The 23438-nt window shown below is 43.5% G+C and overlaps 1 protein-coding gene across 1 annotated transcript in view; it reads left to right on the forward strand.

Annotated features, from left to right (window-relative positions):
* LOC125456518 (interleukin-23 receptor-like) overlaps positions 1-23438 on the forward strand; it is a 120137-nt gene that overhangs the window by 21134 nt on the left and 75565 nt on the right. The window contains exons 4-6 of the mRNA XM_048539697.2: positions 1135-1252; positions 17699-17868; positions 23194-23345. Coding sequence (XP_048395654.1) covers positions 1135-1252; positions 17699-17868; positions 23194-23345 — 440 coding nt within the window. The remainder of the gene's footprint in view (positions 1-1134; positions 1253-17698; positions 17869-23193; positions 23346-23438) is intronic.

Raw genomic sequence — 23438 nt, forward strand, 5'->3', positions numbered from 1 at the left:
GTTTAAAAAGTTGTCAGCGTCAATAGCAGAAGGGAAGAAATGTCCTGTGTGTGTGTGTGTGTGTGTGTGTGTGTGTGTGTGTGTGTGTGTGTGTGTGTGTGGTGGCGGCGGGGGGGGGGGGTGTTGATACAAGATAAAAGAAAGTTTAAGGAAAACACTTAAGCGAGAAACAAGCCTAAGTACATGTGATCAGCAAACAATCAGTCAGGCTATTTTGTCATTTTGTCTTCATCCTGCAATTTTATACATTCATACATTTTGTGATAGCTTCTGGATTGGAGGTGTATGACTGGCACTTTCTTCCCATATAATGCATGGCCATACCTAGCTTTCTCTTTTACTCTAAATTTTCTTACCTAATTTATTTCCTCAAGATTTGCTTTCTTTAAGAAATATTCTTTCCAATTTTCTGAACCATTATCATTGTTGTGCAATTATTAGCCTTTCCATTTAAAATTTAATACCATTTTTAACTTTTTAGTGAACTCCCATGTTAGGTCTTTCCTTTGGATTTTGTTTTCCTTTGGAATATGTTTATTCTGTACATTCCGAAATATCCTGTCAAACGTCTGCCACTGCATTATGATTGACATCCTTTAACCACCTAATATGCCCATTAGTTATGTGCTTTTCATAATTGCCCGTACTTAAGTTTAAAATAATTATTTTGTTGCCACTCTTCTCCCTCAAACTAAATGTAAAAATTGATCATGCCATGGTCATTACTACCCAAGAGTGCCTTCGCAGCTACATAATTTATTAATCCATACTTGCTGTAAAATACCAGTTCTAATATAGCCATATCTCTGGTTGCCTCCAGAAAGTTTTGTTCGAAGAAAACCTGAAAACATTCCACAAACTCATTATCGATCCTCACCCGTCTTATATTTCCGGTCTAAATGTAGATTAAAGTCCTACATTCTGCAAAACGTCATTTACCATCTTTAGAGTGTCTTACTTATGTATGTAATTATATGGCTAATTATGAAAAATTAATGTCTTTTCACAACTTAATGTAATAACTTAAACCTTAGGATCCAAAAAACAAAAGCCATGGAAGGATAAGATAAATAATTAATATTGTTATCTCAAATCATGTATAGATTTCAATTTTGCTGTGATTGTCGTTGTTAGATCCACCAGATCAGCCAAAAGATCTGATCTGCATATGGAGACATAGTAAAATGATGTGTACATGGATAGCAGGGAAACAGACATTTCTGGAAACATATTACGCCCTTCATGTTCAAAGGTGAGTGAGAATTTTAAAATCCCAGATCTGAATTTTTTTCGGTTAGCAGTCATCAGGGGCTACATGTTGAATACCTAACTGTTCATAATGATAGAAGATATGATGCTGGTAGTCCGGTAGATAGTGTCTGTCCAACAACCTATTCTGTATCAACCATGCTTTGTCTGCCTCGTATATAGTTAGGTTAGACAGAGATGGTAGCTGCCTGGGATTACCTCACCAATATCACTCAAAAGCACCCTTGCTGAGCTTTCAAGGGCTATTTGCCAAGGAAGCTACTCTAAATAATTTTTGCAATCTTTTTTGGGATTTGAGACTGCAACCATGCTTGCCAGTCCCCATCCTATTTCCTAGGCCGCATTATCATGATCCTCTGGGCATGGGGAACCCTGCAGTTTACATATCAATGGCATTGTTTGAGGTGGGAGCTAGGGGCAATGAAATGTAGTTAATATTCATCAAATAGGGATCCCCCATTTACCTTCCTTATACTTCTCTTGCCTCTTCCTTCTCTGCCTCTGTTGGGTTGCTGTACATTGGAGATTCTTCTGAATTAGCACAGAAGAAACTGTGAACCATCCTGTAAAGCTAGCTAACAGTCAGTTCACTGAGACGGGCCTAATCCTCCTTATTTACTGTTTCCCCTACTACTGTGGAAATCTTAGTACTGACTTTTTAAATGCTTTTCACTCAATTTCAAGGAGATCATTCCCATCTCCTCAAGCTTTATGTCAAGGAATGAAACGATGGATGATAATGAATTGATTAATTGCTCCGGGTAGGCACAATTCATTTGCCATTTGTAGTTAAAACAGTGTGATTCAGCCAGCAGAACTTCAACACCGACTTCATATTAAAAAATTATTCACTTCCTGTCAACCCAGTTAGCAGAATATAACTAGGTTATGATTATTTAAGATAATAAAATGTGAGGCTGGATGAACACAGCAGGCCAAGCAGCATCCCAGGAGCACAAAAGCCGATGCTTCGGGCCTAGACCCTTCATCAGAGAGGGGGATGGGGAGAGGGAACTGGAATAACCTAAATGATGAATCACATCAGGCTTCTTGACCAGACAAGGAATATCTGAGTTGAGCCTATTCTTGACCTTACATGACATATGCTTTCTCAGTACCAGAGGATAGTGCTGCAAGAAGGTGGGGGGGAAGTTCCAAGAAGTTTTTTTTCTTCTCTCAAATTTGTTGAAGGCTTCTTTACTAGTTCAGCCAAGATCTAAAAGTCAAAACTAGTGATTAAACACATACAAACAAAAAGCAAAAGGACGAGAGGAAACGTGTTTCATTTCCTCACGTTTATTTATTGTTAGCTAGAATTGAGATTCACTTTTTTATTGAGTTACACCCATGAATGAATTGGTTTTCAGTTTTTTTGAGCTGTCTACTCGAACTCTGAAATTCAATCATATTTTCCTTTAATTGACCAATTTGTAAGTACTTCGCCTGGAGAAGAATTAACTTCAATAGCTGTTCTTTTGCATTTTACATATGGGTTTTCTTTCAAAATGGAAACTTTCCTTGTTACTGGCACTTGAAGCACTGTTCTACGGAAGTGTTTTTTTGTGGTCAAAGATTCTAACCACAAAACCCAAATAATATTTGCATTCACAGGTGGTAATTTGGTCACTGAGCAGCAAGTGTCCTCATGGTACTTGATTCGTTTATGTATCTATCACTAATGCTTAAGTGATTCTTTTAAAAATTTGAGGCCAGGACAAGTTCAGCCACAAAACCAAACTGTAATTACACATCAATTGCACTTGAAGCACTAATTGTATTAAGATCCAATGAAGTGTTAAACCAGGAGTTCCTCTAGTAATTAACCTCAATTACTGGCTCATCAAGTTGAAATTCAAGCATTTAAAATGGTAACTTTGATTTATTTTACACTATTACTAAGTAATGACATCATCATATTTGATGAACCTTTCTAATCAAGATAGAATACATTAGGTTTTCTTCCATGCAGTACTGTCATAGAGTCATAGAGTATGAATAATAGACCGGTCAGCCCAGCACCTTCATGCTGATCAAGTTGCCCAAAATAAACTAGTCCCATTTGCCTGCATTTGGCCCATATCCCTCTAAATCTTTCCTATCCATTTATTATCCAAAAGCCTTTTAAATGATGCAACTGTGCCTACATTCTCCACTTTCTCTGGCAGTTCATTCCACATACAACCCCCTCTCTGTGTGAAAATTTTCCCGTCAGGTCCCTTTTAAATTTTTCTCCTCTCACCTTAAAAAATATGTCCTCTAGGTTTTGAACTCCCCTACCCTAGGGAAACGTCCTTTGCTATTCACCTTATCAATGCCCCTCATGATTTTATGAACCTCTATAAGGTCATCCCTGGACTGCCTACACTTCAGTGGAAAAAAAAAACTCCCAGCCTATCTCACCTCTCCTTATAACTCAAACCCTTCAGTCCTGGCAAAGTCCTTGTAAATCTTTTTTCAGAAGCCTCTTTAATTTTAATAATATCCTTCCCAAAGCAGGGCAATCTGAACTGTATGTAGTACACCAAAAGGGGCCTCAGCAAAGTCCTGTACACCACAAGATAATTTCCCAATGTAACTGAATGGAGCAAACTGCCACAGGCTGGAGCAATTATCATTTTAAATACTTCCTTACCAATCTGGTCAGAGATGTAATTAAATACCTCTGGAGCAGGTGGGACTTGAATCAATGCCTCCTGGCTCTGAAGTTTACACTTCAGATATTGCTTACTATGTACATTTCTCAGGTAAAAGCATTTGGTGTAAATTATTTTTAACCAATCTGTTGAGACATGTTGCGCCAGATCTCTGGGATTGATTGAGCTTGAAACCAGACCTTGTTGCCCAGACATGGGGACAGTACTACTATGCCACAAGACCCCCTGAATCACCTGAAAATTTCCCTGTAAGCCTCTCCATACAGACTTCAAAATATATTGTTGTTCCTTCAGTGGTGCTAGGTCAAAATCTTGTGTATATCTACACTAATTAGACATGCAGTGGTCCAATAAGGCAGCTCACCACTACTTTCAACATCAACCAGGGAAGGGCAATAAATGTTAGCCCAGCCAATGACTCCCACATTCCCTAAATGCATATATAAAAAAATGAAAACAATGGCACCCATCATGGTGTAAGACAATGAGAAATTGGGTGATGCAGAAGGGAATAAAGAGAATTTTGGGAGGAAAAGGTTGCAAAAACCTGCAAGTTTCTTCAGATTATTAATTTTGGTAGAAAAGAGTTAAGAGAAAATAGAAGACGGTCGAGGTAGAGGGAACTGACTGAGTGTGTCCATTAATATTGGTAAAGGGAGGATATGCTGAGAGAGCTGATATAAAGCATTACAGAATCCTTGGCTCTCAAGAGGCATAGAATATAATTTCTTTGTCCCTATATCAGTCTCTATGAAACAATGAGCTGAAATTGTTATCCCAAAACAAATCACCCAAGAGTGAATTTCAGGAATTTCATGGAGGGAATCTGGAATGCGCTGCCTGGGAAGGTAGTTGAGGAGGGAAACCTCACAACCTTTTAAAACGTATTTGGATGAGCATTTGAAATGCCATAGCATTCAAGGGTATGGGACATGTGCTAGAATGCAGTGCAGATTTAGAGTAGTTTTTGTCAGTGCAGACTTGATAGAATCACACAGTCAAGAAGAAATCCCATCATTCTAACTCCAGAGAGTTAGTGCAATTATCTGTTGTGCGCTCAATGCCTGTATGGTGCCACACTCACTATTGCATGTTTAGCAGCAACAAAGGTACTCGCCAATGCCAGGAGCATCTAGGATTTGCAACACCAGTTTGAGATTTAGAGCCCAGCCATGCACCAGGTCAAATGCTGAGAGGCAGGAACTGCTCTTCGCAGTACACCTAATGAGAGGACAATGAAAAGAAAAGTTTCTGAGGATGCATAGTGGCACAAAGTGATATTTCATCACAAATAAAGTATCTCATTCATAAATGTATCATCTAATGTCATGACTTGCCTGATTGACTGACTGACTTTGTAAAAATGGCCCCTGCAATAATGAAGCCACTGTCCTGAACACTATACCATATTACTCTTTACCCACACAAAGTGATGACATTGCACAATGACAATGTGAACCTCACAAGCTAAAAAGCCTTCAAGACAATTTAAACATTTTACTAAATAAATGGGAGAAGCAAAATCTTAGGAACCAGCAAAATAAAAGCTACATTTGCACCTGGGAATAAATAGAAACTGCTTTCCTTATGACCAACAATAAATTTGAGGTCAATGAATAATGACTTCACCCAGCTCACAACTATTGGAAGTGAAAGTCGATGAAATCCTGTCTTGCTTGTTTCCTGATTCTGTACCACCACTCTATAATGGTGAAGGCGATATTCCTTTCACTCAGTGTCCTCACCTTCCTCCTCAGAAGACTGCTGCTGCTTTCTCAGCTCTTCTGCATCCAGCACATCCTCTCTTTTCCCGTTCTAGTTGTGCAGAACACCGCATGGAAAGGTAATGTAGTACGGTGTGCAGCAGTGACTCCCAATTTGATCCAAGCATCAGAGCGTCACATTCAGAAGGACAGTAATTTGCTCCACAAAGGCCCCGGTGGAAGAATTGTCTGCATTGTACTTGTGCTTGGCCTCAGTAAGGGAATTATAATAAAAACAAGTAACCATGTTTGCAGAGGACATCCATTATCTCCCAGCAGCCAGCCTTACAAGGCTCCTGATCCTTTAAAATTAAGCAGGAGCCTGGCAGTTAAAGGATTTGGCATAATGACAACACCCAGTGTGCCTAGCACAGGCCTAAGATGAGATACTGATGATCACAGATAATCTGTACATTGACCAAATGGAACTCTCTTTTCTACCAATGGAGTCAGTCACATTATTTTATCGTGTTCACAGCCTCATATGTGCATAGTCTATAGATGTCTGTACTGGGGAAGCCAGCTAAATTGGCAAAGCCTATTGGCTTGGCACAGCATTGACTTGTCACAAGGAAGGGAGATGAAGTGCTGTGATCTGGTACAAAACGCACCATTTACGGTCTTAATGCATTTGTGGGCAGACAATTGAGAGTTCATGTGCAGATTCCCTGTGAATCCTTGGAAGAGACCAAATGCAACAAAAAGCATGGCTGTCATCTTGATGGTCACAGTTACTTCTCCAGCTGATGTTATTGTTTTGTGACAGTGTTGCAGACATCCTCAGACCACAGCCTCAATGCGCCTCACACATCTAGAGGATGTGGTATAGAGGACAAAGGACATTGGGCCTCCTGTAATGCCTTGGCACACTGAGGGGACCTACAGTTGTGACTTGGCCATGTGGAGGTAATTCAGCTGCTGCTGGAGGTTGCTATTGGTTCTGGTCCATCTCTCTCCTCAATTTCTCTGCACCTTCATTTTCTGTGGCCAGAGTGATGATAACATCTGTTATGGCTGCATCTTTTGATAATCATTCCAATGAATGTGGTCGGAGAACATTAAAAACAGAACAGATTCTTTGCCGTGTGATCAGCGAACATTCATACTATGTACAAATGATTGTCCAGCATAGTCATGGGAATACCCCATGAGAGTGGGGCATGGAGGACTCAAACAAAGACGGCCGTGGAACACCTCTACATTGTCCTTTGACATTGCAGACTTTATTCTGAAGTATGCAGCATGAGCCCTGTCATGCAAATATTGTAGGAGATTGTTGGTTTGGTAGAGTTACTGAATCCTTATTCTCCTATACCCACTTCACCTATGAAAGGCAGTTTTTCATATGAAACCTTGTTCTCAACAACATTCCCTATATTTTTTCTGGTGTATAGTCCTTAAAGTTCATGCATGGCAATGACTTGCAAAACCAGAAGTCAATGCTCAGAATGGCGCCAACATGACACTTGACATCCATGGAACCTCAGAGTGGCTGCAACTTAGAGGGAATGTAGGTTATCAGATACTTAATTCAAAATGGGAGGAAATCAGCTGCAGTCCCGGGTGCATCCTCTGAGACATTGGATTGTCTTTCTGAATTCTGCTAGAGGTCAATTCTGATTACTTCAACTTCACAGATGACTATAGTCAATTTTTATTGACCAGTGACCTGGTCAAGATTGCTTGTGGCCAGGATTTGTCTCCACCATAGTTGGACATTGCAGGTAGTTCATATGCAGAGTTCTATAATTATAATCCTAGATTTTCAATCTGTGCTGTATGAATGCCTGATTGGTGCAAGTCCTTGATGGATGCAGTTGCCCTTTGAAGGGCCTCGCATAATATATGAGTCTGCACCTTCAGCCAAAAACTCACTGATTCAGCATACTCAGTGTGGTGACAACAATTTTTCATTTCCATTGCACATTTTCATTTGGACGAGGGCAGACGGCACTGCAGGCAACCCTTTGCCAAGTGAACTGTAGGCTCAGCCTGTCAATCTAGGTGGCACCCCAAACCTTCATCAATAAAACAAAGAACTGCAGATGTTGGAGATCTGAAATAAAAGTGGAAATTGGTGGAGAGACTCAGCAGGTCTGGCAGCATCTATGGGGAGAAAGTGGAGTTAATGTATCAAGTCCAGTAATTCTTTATCAGAACTGAAAACGGCTAGGAAAATGTGACATTTATGCTGAAGACTAGGCTGAGGGTGGGTGGGGGTTGTGTTTGAAGCGGCAGAATTGAGAGAGAGAGAAAGATACGAAAGGGGTAGGCAGACAGGGTATTGTTGATAGTAAGCTAGGACAGAAGAGAAGCTGCATAAGTGATATTGAGAGCTAAGTGTAGGAGAGAATGGGTAGGGTGGGTTGAAAGGAACTCATGTCATGACGGGACCAGGGTGAGGGTGGGTAAAAATAATTAGGCTGTAAACTATTTGCTGCTCAAAATGTGTTCTCCTTTACATCATACATACAACATTACAGTGCAGTACAGGCCCTTTGGCCCTCGATGTTGCGCTGACCTGTGAAACCAATCTGAAGCCCGTCTAACCTACACTATTCCATTATCATCCATAGGTTTATCCAATGACCATTTAAATGCCCTTAAAGTTGGTGAGTCTCCTACCATTGCAGGCAGGGCATTCCACGGCCTTACTACTCTCTGAGTAAAGAACCTACCTCTGATGTCTGTCCTATATCTGTCACCCCTCAATTTAAAGCTATGTCCCCTCGTGCTAGCCATCTCCATCCGAGGAAAAAGGTTCTCACTGTCCACCCTATATAATCCTCTGATCATCTTGTATGTCTCTAAGTCACCATCAGTGAGATCAAATGCAGACTGAGTAATCACTTTGCAGAACACTTCTGCTCTATCCATAGGAATGATCCTGACCTTCCAGGTGCTTTTTCCTTTTGCCTTTTTCCTACTGGACGTGAAATGCTAACTGTGTTTCCCTCTCCACAGCTGCTGCCAAACCTGCTCAGTTTCACCAGCATTGACTGTCTTTGCTTCAGGTTTCCATATGAGTATTTTGCTTTTACTCTCCATAGTGGCCATTAACTCATACCCATTTATCGCAGTTTGTACATTCAATGTTTTTTGTAAATCTTATGTTCATTCAGATGGACATAATTTTAATTTAATTCTGCTTTTTAAAATATTATTCTCTATTCCAATCTTCAACATCATTGACCCTGGTACAAGAGAAATCACACGTCATTCTGGAGCCACATCTAAGGCCACAGAAAGACCTATCTGTTCCTCTAGCTAAAAAATTCTATCTCAGTATTACTCTGCCTCTCTTCTTTCTCTCCTCCTGTGAAGGTAAACCTCCCATGATGCATTTGCTGCTTGGGAACTGACAACGCCTCATTTGCCTTTCAAACAGTAACATATTTACAGTCAATAAGTGATCTTTTTAGCCAGCTCACATCTACAGTAACTGGCTATCAGTTGAGTCATGTCTGGTTTGTTGTACCTGATGGTGAAGCACCCTATCTTGATGAAGGTGATATTCCTCCTGCTTAGTATTGCTCATTTTCCTTCCTAGAAGACTGCTGCCTCTGTTGCAGGTCTTCAGCATCCATTTCATCCCTTCTTTGCCTGCTCCAGTTGTGCCGAGCACAGCGTGCTAGGATTTTGGGGGTGCACTTTGTGTCAACTGTGCTGTAAGGCCCTCCCAGATCTATCCAGGTTTCAGAAATTCATCTCTAGCAGGAATACCAACTGCTCCTTGATTTCCCTGGTCAGAAAAGGAGCTGTACTGTATCTGTGCTCACTATCAGTCATGGAATGAAGTAGAGGCCTCAACTATGAATATAAAGGTAGCCCTTGACTCCCAATAACTATCCAAGTAAGTGCTTGATGGTTTAGCATGCTCCTTCATACGGTGGATATAGAGGACTCCTACAAGGAGGTCCGTAGAATACCTCTACCTAGACCTTGACATAAGGGCCTTATTCCAATTCATGAAGGACAAGATATGCTGTGCAAATTTCTCTCACACCTTCTTGTGAGAATGCTATCCCCTATTCACAATTCCTTCGCCTCCGCCGCATCTGCTCCCTAGATGAGGCATTCCACTCCTGGACATCCCAGATGTCCTCATTTTTCAAAGACTGCAATTTCCCCTCCACAGTGGTTGAAAACACCCTCAACCGCATCACTTGCATTTCCAGCACCTCAGGCCTCACACGCCCTCCCCGCAATAACAACAAAGACAGAATTCCCCTTGCCCTCACGTACCACCCTAGCAATCTCCAGATTCAATGCATCATTCTCTGCCACTTCCACCACCTGCAGTCTGACCCCACTACCAAGGATATATTTCCCTTCCCACCCTCATCTGCCTGTATTGCCCTCTCCGTGACTCCCTCATCTGCTCCACACTCCCCACTAGCCCTACCACCCCCGGCACCTTTCCCTGCAACCACAGGAGGTGCTACACCTGCCCCTACACTTTCCCCCTCACATCCGTTGCAGGCCCCAAGAAAACCTTCCACATTAGCAGATGTGCAGGTGAACATCTGTTTAATGTGGTATATTGTATCCGCTTTTGCTGATGTGGCCACCTCCACATCGGGGAAACCAAGTGGAGGCTTGGAGGCCGCTTTGTAGAGCACCTACGCTTGGTTCGTGACAAATGACAACACCTCCCTATCGTGAACCGCTTCAACTCCCACTCCCACCCCTTGGAAGACGTCCATCCTGGGTCGCCTCCAGTGCCACAACAATGCCACCTGAAGGCTGGAGGTACAGCACCTCAGGCTCCACCTGGAAACTCTGCAGCTCAATGGTCTTAACGTTGACTTTACAATCTTCAAAATCTCCCCACTCCTGACCTCACCCCAAGACCAGCCCCCACTCTCGTCCCTACCTCCTTGACCTGTCCGTCTTCCCTCCCGCCTACCTGCCCCTCCTTCCTCACTAACAAACTCCCATCTCAACTCCCTACCTACACGCACCTTTACTAGCTTCATCCCCTCTTCCTTGACCTGGCATCTTTTCTCCACCTATCTGCTCCACTATCCACCTTCTATTATCGCCTCCCCCTCTCTCTATTTATTTCAGAGCCCCTTCCTCTACCTCATTTCTGAAGGTCTAGACACAAAATGTTAACTTGTATCAGTGATAATGGGAGCTGCAGATGCTGGAGAATCCAAGATAATGAAATGTGAGGCTGGATGAACACAGCAGGCCCAGCAGCATCTCAGGAGCACAAAAGCTGACGTTTCGGGCCTAGACCCTTCATCAGAGATAATGGGAACTGCAGATGCTGGAGAATCCAAGATAATGAAATGTGATGCTGGATGAACACAGCAGGCCCAGCAGCATCTCAGGAGCACAAAAGCTGACATTTCGGGCCTAGACCCTTCATCAGAGAGGGGGATGGGGTGAGGGTTCTGGAATAAATAGGGAGACGCGAACCGAAGATGGAGAGAAAAGAAGATAGGTGGAGAGGAGAGTATAGGTGGGGAGGTAGGGATGGGATAGGTCAGTCCAGGGAAGACGGACAGGTCAAGGAGGTGGGATGAGATTGGTAGGTAGGAGATGGAGGTGCGGCTTGGGGTGGGAGGAAGGGATGGGTGAGAGGAAGAACAGGTTAGGGAGGCAGAGACAGGTTGGACTGGTTTTGGGATGCAGTGGGTGGAGGGGAAGAGCTGGGCTGGTTGTGTGGTGCAATGGGGGAAGGGGACGAACTGGGCTGGTTTTGGGATGCAGTGGGGGGAGGGGAGATTTTGAAGCTGGTGAAGTCCACATTGATACCATTGGGCTGCAGGGTTCCCAAGCGGAATATGAGTTGCTGTTCCTGCAACCTTCAGGTGGCATCATTGTGGCATTGCATTGTGACATGTCCATCATGGGCCTCCTGCAGTGCCACAATGATGCCACCCAAAGGTTGCAGGAACAGCAACTCATATTCCGCTTGGGAACCCTGCAGCCCAATGGTATCAATGTGGACTTCACCAGCTTCAAAATCTCCCCTTCCCCCACACATCCCAAAACCAGCCCAATTCGTCCCCTCCCCCCACTGCACCACACAACCAGCCCAGCTCTTCCCCTCCACCCACTGCATCCCAAAGCCGGTCCAGCCTGTCTCTGCCTCCCTAACTTGTTCTTCCTCTCACCCATCCCTTCCTCCCACCCCAAGCCTCACCTCCATCGCCTACCTACTAACCTCGTCCCACCTCCTTGACCTGTCCATCTTCCCTGGACTGACCTGTCCCCTCCCTACCTCCCCACCTATACTCTCTCCACCTATCTTCTTTTCTCTCCACCTTCGGTTCACCTCCCCCTCTCTCCCTATTTATTCCAGAACCCTCACCCCATCCCCCTCTCTGATGAAGGGTCTAGGCCCGAAACGTCAGCTTTTGTGCTCCTGAGATGCTGCTGGGCCTGCTGTGTTCATCCAGCCTCACATTTCATTATCACAAAATGTTAACTTTCCTTCTCCTCTGATGCTGCTGGACCAGCTCCACACCTTGCTATATCAGGAGATTGTAAGTGTTGTATCATTACTGATACTGGTCTCCATAACCCCTACATCATCCAAGAAAGGGAGCATTGCATATAATAACATGTTGGCAAATAATTACAGTTCAAAGTGAGAGGAAATCAGCACTGTCCCTTTGGAGAGCCTATAAAATCTTGGATTGTACTTGTGAAATGCAGCCCACAGATGAGATTCTTAGGATCTCCTGTGATTATTTTTTCTTCACGGATCCTTATTTTTAATCTGTAATGGCCAGTGACATGACCAGGATTACTTGCGATCAGGATCTGTATTCCATGGAGTTGTATTTCATATACAGGTTACTATGACACAGATAATTTCAGTCTGTATTATAAACCTGCCTGATTAATGCATTTGTCTCTTGAAGTGCCTCATGTCACCCACAAGTAAAGCCACTTGCTCAGACAAAAGAAACACACTTGTTCCCCCTGCTAATTCTGTTTCTGTCCATGGCTGCTGCCGGATGTCTTCGCTACTTGAAACATTTTCTGTTTTTATTTCAGATTTCCAGCATTCACAATGTATTTCTTCTGTATTAGTGTTCAATTCACTGCCATTTCTCCTCATGGAACACGATCTGGAAGAAATTCTGCTCTTCTCTTTGTCAAGGTTTCTGTTTGTAACTTCTGCTTTATTCTCGTTTATTATTTTCTATTCGTTTCTTGTGTTGAATCAGATATCTACTAAAATTTGCTTTGACAGTTGCATCTTCTTCCTCAACTGTTATCTTTGTTTTCAGCATGTTCAATGTGGATTTCAGTTGAAATTTCACCCAGTATGTTCCGAATATTCTCACCATTACAGATGGTCAGATTTACATTCAGCACCCCTCGAATCGCTGTTTTTGCAGCATCTTGAGATCAATACACAACATATTGTATTCTTAGTCTCTGCTTTCAGTAGCACAAAATTACTCTATTTAAAATTTGAACTGTTCTGCAGTTGCACTTCATTATCTAATACTTTAACAGTAAATCTTTTCCATCATGGCAGGTTTGAAGGATCACAGGCTTCTACAGCTTACGGCTATTAACACCTTTCATATCCTTCTTTCTGTCCATGCCATTTGACCCCCAGCCCTCTTTAATATCACTTCTTGCTGTGTATTCACCATACCTTCTGATCTTCTCAGTGATCCTGAACAATCTTTGGCAATTCCCCTCATTATCCCAGCTCAAAGAATTTTGAGCTCAACGTAAAATTGAAATCTTCTTCCATCATCAGAGATAATGGGAACTGCAGATGCTGGAGAATCCAAGATAACAAAGTGTGAAGCTGGATGAACACAGCAGGCCAAGCAGCAGCTCAGGAGCACAAAAGCTAACGTTTCGGGCCTAGACCCTTCATCAGAGAGGTTATCTTCTTCCGTCATGTTCACTTCTGAATCCTTTTCTTTAGACAGAGGTCCTCCTCCTTATACGCTACCTATTTTACTGGAGAGGACCTATGTCAAGATAAAAAGACATATTTTCCAACTAAGTGTTGGAATGCAAAATGAGATTCTCGCAAATGAGCAGTCAGATGCTTATTGTCATGCATTGACTGTAGTATTACCTAAATTTGCGTTGTAAATATGCAGTTTCCTATTAGGCATTAAACTACTATCTGTAGTTCACATCCAGGTCACAAACACTCCTGACTACATCAATCAGCATCAGGAAGCAATCTCACTAATGGCTGTGATACACTAACAATGCTTTGCCACCTAAACATTTGATCCTAACCACCAAAATAAGAATCACCTACCATTTATCCACAACCTGCACATGGTGCAGGAGATGCTGACATAATTGCACCAAGGATGGCAGGGCTCTGTACCATCAGTGTTGGTTAGACAGATGATTGCATGCATAGTTGACGAAGAAAAGCGAACATATATTTACAAATGTGCAATCTGTGTGCCTCAGGAGATTTTTTCTTTCTTTCCCTCCCACTACATTTCAGTTCATTCCCAAGGTCCCCAGCTGAGTGGAGGAAGCTGCCCTAAAGTACACCCTATTGGCCTTAGAGTTTTGGCAGGATGAGCTTGGTGGCATTTGTGTCGAGATGGATGAAAAATGCTGAGTGTGTCCTGCCCATAGACAGCTGAACCTTCCCCAGCTTGAACTCGCACAGGGCTGAAAGTGTCAGGCAGTGTGGAGAGAAAGGGCTCAGACATAAATGCAGTTACTTCAGAGAAAACGTCTAGGGGTCTGTGCGTGGATCCTCAAATGACGAGGTGCCTAGTGGCACCACGCTGTTTCCTAGTGAGAAACAAAAATGCAGTGAGCAGAAGGCTCCTATCACCCTGTCATGTAAAGTGATGATTGCAGGTCCATCCATGTAGCAATCAGACTCTTAGACACAGCAACTCAAAAATAGCCAGGGCCCTCTGGAATCTACCTCTACTCCCCTTCCCTCTGACTCTATTCCCTCCCACAACACCCCCACCTCTTTTCATGTATTCACCATCCCTCCTAACCTTCCTCTCTCTGATGCTGAATGCTGTGTACTCAGCGTAGGCCTCAGCTTTATCCCTCTGCATCTCCACCTTAACGACTGTCGGGCACGACATAATGCCGAACTGTTCTTTTGCCGTTTTTGCCTCCATGCTCACTTCTTTGGACAAGAGTCCTCTCCCTGCCCCACAGACAACTTTGCCCAACTCCAACACTCTCCCTCCAGCTGGACGCGCCCCGCCGCCGGCCTTTTACCTGTACTCGACCTTTTCATTGAGAACTGTCAGTGTGACATTAGTCGTCTCAATTTCACTGGCCCTCTCAACAAATCCAACCTATCCCCCTCCGAACTGACTGCACTCAGTGCACTCAGATCTAACCCTGGCTTTGTCATCAAGCCTGCTTATAAGGGTGGTGCTTTTGTTGTCTGGCATAGTGACCTCTACCTTGCAGAGGCTGAGGGCCAGCTCTCAGATACCTCCTCCTACCTTCCCGTGGACCATGTCCCCATCATGGCACATCAGGCCATTGTATCCACTATGGTTGCAGATCTCATTTCGTCTGGGGATCTCCCCCCATCTGCTTCTAAGCTAATGGTCCCCCAATCCCACACAGATCATTGCTACCTCCTGTCAAAAATCCAGGAACAGGTCTATCCAGGTAGACGCATTGTTTCAGCCTGCTCATTCCCCACAGAACTCATCTCTTCCTTCCTGATTCAGTCTTCCCCCCCGGTCCAATCTCCACCCACATACATCCATGATTCATCTGACACCTTACGCCAGTTTCAAAGCTTCCAGTTTACCCGCTCCAGCCACCTTCTCTTTACCATGGATGTGCAATCCCTTTACACATCCATTCCCCACCAGGAGGGTCTTAGGATTCTCTGCTTCTTCCTGGAACAAAGACCTGAACCATCCCCACCCACCACCACCCTCCTCCGCTTGGCTGATCTTGTCCTCACCCTCAACAGCTTCTCTTTCAACTCCTCTCATTTCCTTCAGCTAAGAGGGGTTGCCATGGGTACCTGCATGGGCCCTAGTTATGCCTGTCTCTTCATGGGGTACATGGAACATTCCTTGTTCCAGTCCTATTCCAGCCCCCATACACAGCTCTTTCTCCAATACATTGATAATATATCGGTGCTGCTTGCCTGTCTCGTCTAGAATTGGAAAACTTCATCAATTTCGCCTCCAATTTCCACCCTGCCCTCACTTTCACATGGTCTATCTCTGACTCCTCCCTTCCCTTCCTCGACATTTCTGGGGATAGACTGGCCACTAATATCCATTACAAACCCACCAACTCCCACAGCCACCTGGACTATACATCCTCACGACCCACTTCCTGTAAAGACTCCTTCTCATTCTCTCAGTTCCTCCATCTCCATCGCATATGATCAGATGAGGCCAACAGCGACAAGGGAGCCTCCAAAATGTCCATATTCTTCCTCAACTGAGGATTCCCCAGCTCTGTTGTCAACAGGGCCCTCAATCAGGTCCAACCCATCTCCCGCACTTCTGCCCTCACCCCTTCTCTTCCCTCCCTCAACAGCAATAGGGTTCCCCTTATCCTCACCATCCCACCAGCATCCACATCGAGAAGATCATCAGACGCCATTTCCCCCACCTCCAGCAAGATGCCACCACCAGACACATAGTCCCCTCCCCTCATGTGTCCGTATTCCGCATGGACCGTTCCTTCCGGGACACACTGGTCTGCACTTCCTTCATTCCCAACACCTCCCCACAGCCCTACGACATATTCCCCTGTAACCGGCGAAGGTGCAACACCTGCCCATTTACCTCCTTCCTCCCCAGAATCCAAGGGCCCAAACATACCTTTCAGGTGAAGCAACATTTCACCTGCACTTCCAAGAATCCAGTCTACTGCAATCGCTGCTCACAATGTGGCCTCCTCTACGTTGGGGAAATGAAGTGTAGACTTGGCGAATGCTTCGCAGAACATCTACATTCTGCTCACAGAAAAGACTTGAACTATCCGTTTCCTGCCACTTCAATGCACCACCCTGCTCCCAGGCCAACATCTGTCTCCAGCTTGCTACAGTGTTCCAGTGAAGCCCAATGCAAGCTGGAAGAACAACACCTCATGTTCCACTTGGGGGCACTACAGCTCTCGGATTCAATATTGAGTACAATAATTTTAGGCCCTAAACTCTCCCATGTCCCAGTCCCCCACCTCACTCACCAGACCTTGTTACCACATAGCCTGCCACTACACACCTCCTGTTATTAGTCACTAACGCTCCCGTTAACTACTACTCACCCTCTCAGCATGATCGTTAGCAACTCCTTTGTCTGTCCAGAGATAATGGGAACTGCAGATGCTGGAGAATTCCAAGATAATGAAGTGTGGAGCTGGATGAACACAGCAGGCCAAGCAGCATCTCAGGAGCACAAAAGCTGACATTTCGGGCCTAGACCCTTCATCAGAGAGGGGGATGGGGAGAGGGAACTGGAATAAACTGGGAGAGAGGGGGAGGCAGACCGAAGATGGAGAGTAAAGAAGATAGGTGGAGAGAGTATAGGTGGGGAGGTAGGGAGGGGATAGGTCAGTCCAGGGAAGACGGACAGGTCAAGGAGGTGGGATGAGGTTAGTAGCTTTGTCTGTCCAACTGTTTTTCTCTCTCTTTGGACTCTATCCTGTCATTCACTCCCTACCCCACCCACCTCCCTGTTTTCTGCATATAAACTGATGTTTTCCCAGCCACCATCAGTTCTGAGGAAGGGTCACCGGACCCAAAACATTAACTCTGTTCTCTCCTCCACAAATGCTGCCAGACCTGCTGAGCTTTTCCAGCAACTTTGTTTTTGTTCTTAGACTGCTGGACCTGGCAGATTTGGAAAGAGTATTAGTTTTATGTTGTAGGGCTGCTGTAGGTTCTTTTACATTCATTACATTCATTTTAGATTATAGGACTGCTGTAGATTTTTTACATTCATTAGAAGAAAAAAGTTCACTTCTGTTTACATTTGTAGTAAAGTGTTTTCTATTCTCACAGTGCTGTGTTATGAGATTTGTTTTATTTTATCCTTACAGTGAAGGAACAGGGAAAGAACAGATATTTCCAACAAACCTCAGATCAAGCAGTGTCACAGTCCCTGCAGATCATCTTCAGAAAGCTTCTATATACAGGGTCTGGATACAAGCTGAGAATGCATTAGGAAATGCAACATCCAAGCATCTAACTTTTTCGCTCAATGATATAGGTACAGAATTCTTATTTCTACCAGTTACTATTGTGCATGATCTTTTTGGTTCTAGACTTGAATCTTCTGATGGCTCAGTAGATTTTAGGTCTCAACATCAAATTCATAATTCTTATTGGAAAACATATTTTTGTTCTTGTTGAAGGGCGGGAAAGTTTGTATGAGGGTGTATTTAACCCCAGCATTGAACAGACAATGGGAATGGAAATCTTCAGATGTCCTGGTGTACTCCTGTTACAATTTTGACATTAGGGTGGGATAGCTCAAGTAATGTTTCTGCACATCTGTACTTGGCATAACGATATGGAATGAAACCAGACATAATTGTCAACACAGCATCAGTCCTTGCATCCACCTGGAGATCTGGATTTAATATCTAGCATGGAACAGGAGGAATGATAATAAAATGTGAGGCTGGATGAACACAGCAGGCCAAGCAGCATCTCAGGAGCACAAAAGCTGCTTGGCCTGCTGTGTTCATCCAGCCTCACATTTTATTATCTTGGAATCTCCAGCATCTGCAGTTCCCATTATCTCTGGAACAGGAGGAATGTTGGGTTTTTAGAAAACATTAGGCATCACTGGCAAGGCCAGCACTTAAGGGCAAGAGAAGGTGCTGGTGAAACACCTTCATGAAAAGCTGACATCAATGAAGGGAATAATGTTGAGAATGGAATGACAGGATTTTGACCCAGCAACCATGAAGAAATGAAAACGTCATTTTAAGTTACAATGGCATGTGGCTTGGAAACTACCTTTCATGGGATTGTAGCCCAGTGCATCAGCTGCCCTTATCCTTCTCAGTGGTAGAGAGCCATTTTTATGTAGCTAATGTTTCTTGCTACGTATCAGCCCATTTACAGATGTTGTCGAGGTCTTATTCGTATGGACTTGGCTAGTTTCAGTATAGAAAGAATTGAGAATGGTGTTGACATTGTCGAATCATGAGTGAACATCCCTACTTCTGACGTTAGGATGAACGAAAGGTTAATTGATTGAAGCCATTGAAGATAATTGGGCCTAGGATATTATCCCGAGGAAATCCTGCAGAGATTTCCTAGAACTGAGATGGCTGACCTCCAGTAACCACAACCATCCTCCTTTGTGCTTGGTATGATTCCAACCTGTGAGGAGTTTCCCCACTGATTTCTATTGACTCCAGTTTTATTCATGTCTCTTCATTTGTTCAAGTGCCACCTTGGTGTCAAGAACAGTTATTCTTGCCCCACTTCTGGAGTATACCTCTTTTATCCATGGCAAGGCTGGATCAAGGCAGTAATGAGGTCAGGAACTACTTGCTATGACAGGACCCAAACTGACCATCAGTGAGCAGAGTATTACTCGGCAAATGCTACATGTTAGTAATATTGACTGCATCTTCCATCAGTATTACAGATGATCTAACATAGATTGATAGTATATGTGTTGGATTTGTTCTGCTTCATTTGGATAGGACAAAATTGGTCAATTTTCTACTTCCACTGTCAGGCATTTGCCAACAACATAGCTATGTTGGAACAGCTTGACTAGGGCTCTTAATTTTAATTATTCATAGCGCATAGGTAATGTCGGCTGGGCCAGCAGTTGCCCTGGTGAAGGTAATGGTGAGCTGCTCTCTTGAACCTCTGATCCTCTTGCTATTGTGAGCCCCAAAATGTCAGGAAGAGAATTCCAGAATTTTGACCCAGTGATACTGAAGTAACAGTGTGTATTTCTATGCCAGGAATTTGAGTGACTTGAAGGGAAACTTTCAGCTGGTGGTATTGCCATGTATCTGGTGCTCTTCTAGATGGTAGTGGTCATGGGTTTGGAAGGTGCTATCTAAAGAGCTGAATTTCCGAAATACACCTTGTGGATCATTTATACTGATCCTCCTATGCATCAGTGGTTGAGGAAATGAAATTTTCTGAATGTGGTGTCAATCAAGCGGGATGCTTTATCCTGATGGTGACAAGCTTCTTGAGTATTGGTGGAGTTGCACTCATTCAGGTATGTGGGGAGTACTGTTACATTCCTGACTTGAGCCTAGTAGATGGTGGATATGCTTTGAGGAGTCAAAAACAATGCCCCCTCTGAGCTGCATGATTATCAAACAGCATGCTTCCACTATCAGAATGGCTTCCACTTCGAGATCTCAGAGGTCTACATAGCAACAAAGAAAGTTAAATGGAACATTGGTCAGGGAATAAGTCAGCTATTGCAGGATTCCTATCTTGTGACCTGCTGTTCCAGCCATGGTATCTTTATGGTTAATCCAGTTCAGTTTCTAGTCAATGACAATCTCCAAGATGTTGATAGTGGGGGTTCAATGACGGCAATACCTTTGAATGTCCAGGGACAATTTTTAGAATATCTCTTGGAGATGGTCATTGCCTGGCACTCATGTGGCATGAATCTCTTGGCACTTTTCAGTCACATCTGAATATTGCCTGGGTCTTCTTGCATTTGGATGAACATGGATTGCTTCATTATCTGAGGAATCATAAATGGAGCTGAACAGTGTTCAGTCATCAGCGATGTCCTCACTTCTGACCTTATGATGGAGGAATGTCATTGAAGAAGCAACAGAAGATGGTTGGCTCTAGGATATTATTTTGAGGAATTCCTGCAGCGATGTCCTGCAGCTGAAATGACTGACCTCCAACAACTAGTTGAGCACAGGAGGAGGGATGTTCAGTTATATAGTGCCGTGGTGAGGCCACAGCTGGAATATTGTGTACAGTTTTAGCTGTCTTTTCTGAGGAAGGATGCTGTTGCTCTTGTGGTAGTGCAGCGAAGGTTTACCAGGCTGATTCCAGGGATGAAGGGATTGACTAGGTTAAGATTGTTTTCACCAGAGTTCACATGAATGAGAGGGGATCTCATAGAGACTTATAGTTTAATTAGATCAGTGAACCCCTACAGTGTGGAGACAGGCACTTCGGCCCAACAAGTCCTCACCAACCCTTGAAGCATCCCACCCAGACACACCTCCCTAATCGACACATCTCTGAACACCAACAGCAATTTAGCATGGCCAAACCACCTAACCGGCACATCTTTGGATTGTGGGAGGAAACCGGAGCACCTGGAGGAAACCCATGCAGACTCAGGGAGAATATGGAAACTCCACAAATACAGTCACCTGAAGGTAGAATTGAACCCAGGTCCCTGGTGCTGTGGCTCAGTGGTTAGCACTGCAGCCTCACTGTGCTGCCCAACAGGACCAGACAGGGTTGATGCAGAGAGGATGTTTCTAATGATGGGTGTGTCCAGAACCAGGAGTCACAATCTGAGGATTTGGGGTGGACCATTTAGGACGGAGATGAGCTGTTTCTTTAGCCAAAGAGTGGCGAACCAATGGAATTCATTACCATAGAAAGTAGTTGATGCCAAAACATTGAATGTGCGCAAGAAGTGGCTAAATGTAGCACTTGGGTGAATGGGATCAACGGTTATGGGGAGAAAGCAGGATTAGGCCATTGAGTTGGATGATCGGCCATGATCATGATGAATGGCAGAGCAGGCTAAAAGGGCTGAATGGTCTCCTCCTGCTTCTATCTTCTATGTTTCAACTATCTACAACTATTTTCCTTTTCCTAGGTATAACTTTATCAGGAAGAGAGTTTTCTCCCTGATTCCCATTGATTCCAGTTTTGTTAGGGCTCCTTCTTACCACATTCAATCAAATGTGATCTTGATGTCAGGGGCTGTCACTCTAATGTCTCCTCTGAAATTCAACACCTTTGTCCATCTTTGATATAAGACTGTAATGAAGTCATAAGCTGAGTTGGCCCTGGCATACCCAAGATGAGTCCCATTGAGCAGATTTTTGCAAAGTGAGTGCTGCTTGATAGTGCAGTTGATGGCCTTTTCCACCACTTTACTGATTTTTGAATATTGACTAATGAAGCAGTAGTTGGCCAGGTTCAGTTTGTCCTGCTTTTTGTGTAGGGGACAAACCTGGGCGATTTTCCTTGTTGAAGTTCTGGAGCAGAATTCTTCAGTATTGGTGCCGGAATGTTTTCAAAGCACATAACCTGTAAGGTAGTCTTTGTGGTAGATATTGGCTTTTTCTTGATATCAAATGAATCATTTTGGCTGAAGACTGATATTTGTGAGGCTATGGACTTCAAGAAGAAGCCAACATGGATTATTCACACAGCCCTTTTAGCTAAAGGTGCTTGGAAATGCTTACAGTATGTATTTAACTGGGAACCCTCATCAATGAAGATGGGATATTTGAGGAAGCTCCCCTTTCTGTTTCACAAACAAAAGTTGCTGAAAAAGCTAAGCAGATCTGGCAGCGTCTGTGAAGAAAAAAATAAGATCTGATGACCTTTTCTGTTTGTTGTCCAATACCACTTTCTGCTGGATATCGTAGTAGCACAACATTTTGATCTTGTTTGTGTGCAATTGCATAAATCTGCCTATTGCTGCTGCTTCTGATGTTTGGCATGCAAGTAATCTTTTGTTGTAGCTTCACCAGATTGCCACCTCATTCTGAGATATGCTTGATATTGCTCCAGGCATGCCCTCCTGCACTATTATTGAACCATTGTTAATTGGCTTGATGGACATGTTACAATGGGGGATATGTTAGACCATGAGGTTAAACTTCGAGGCTGAATACAATTCTGCTGCTGAGATTGCCACAGCACCTCATGGATGTCCAGCTTTGAGCTGATAAATTTGTTTGAAACCTTTCCAATTTAGCACAGTCCCATCATACCACAACACAATGAAAATTATCCTGAATACAAAGATGTAACTTTGTCTTCATGGCAGCATGGTGGTGACTCCTACCAATTCAGTCACGAACATATGCATCTGCAACATGTAAATTGGTGAAGACAAAGTCAATTTTTTTTCCCTTCCTGTTGGTTCCCTGGTCACTTGTTGCAAAATCAATGCAACAGCTACGTCCTTTAGGAATCAGCCAGCTCACTCACAACTGGTGCTATTGAGCCACTTTTGATACTACGCACTAAAACTGTCCACCTAAATTACATTTGGGACACTTGCCACCCTCGGTGCTTCTTCGAATTAACTTTCAATATGCAGGACTAATGAATCATCCATACCTGGGGAGTGGAGTACCAGAGGGAGCAGGGAGAATTCAGCTGAAGACTCTCTTGCTACTATAACTTTAGCAATAGACTGAGGAGCAGGCCTGGCATGTTGAATAGATATGTTTTTGAGTTGTCTCTAAAATTATGATAATTATTCAAGAAAGTTGTAATAGAAATTTGCAATCACCATCCTTAAGGAATGAGGCAAAAATGTTGTTTGAGAAATTTTACTCTAATTTTCATGCTAATTTGAAACTTTTCTTTGTTTAAATAGTTAAGCCTGATGCTCCAAAGATCACTAAAGTTGAATTTCTAAATAATTCAATTCCCAAGATCATTATTCACTGGAGAAATTCAACAAATGCAGAATGTCAGTTTGAAATAAGATACAGAATAATATCCAATCCTAACATGAGATGGACTCTGGTAAGTTCCAGATTTTTTGCAAAGTGCTGTTTAATAAAGTATGCATTTTTTTGATGAAGACATAGTTAACATACTCATTCTGTTTCACTTTGC

Source organism: Stegostoma tigrinum, chromosome 8, assembly GCF_030684315.1.
Source record: "Stegostoma tigrinum isolate sSteTig4 chromosome 8, sSteTig4.hap1, whole genome shotgun sequence".
Classification (NCBI taxonomy): Eukaryota; Metazoa; Chordata; class Chondrichthyes; order Orectolobiformes; family Stegostomatidae; genus Stegostoma; species Stegostoma tigrinum.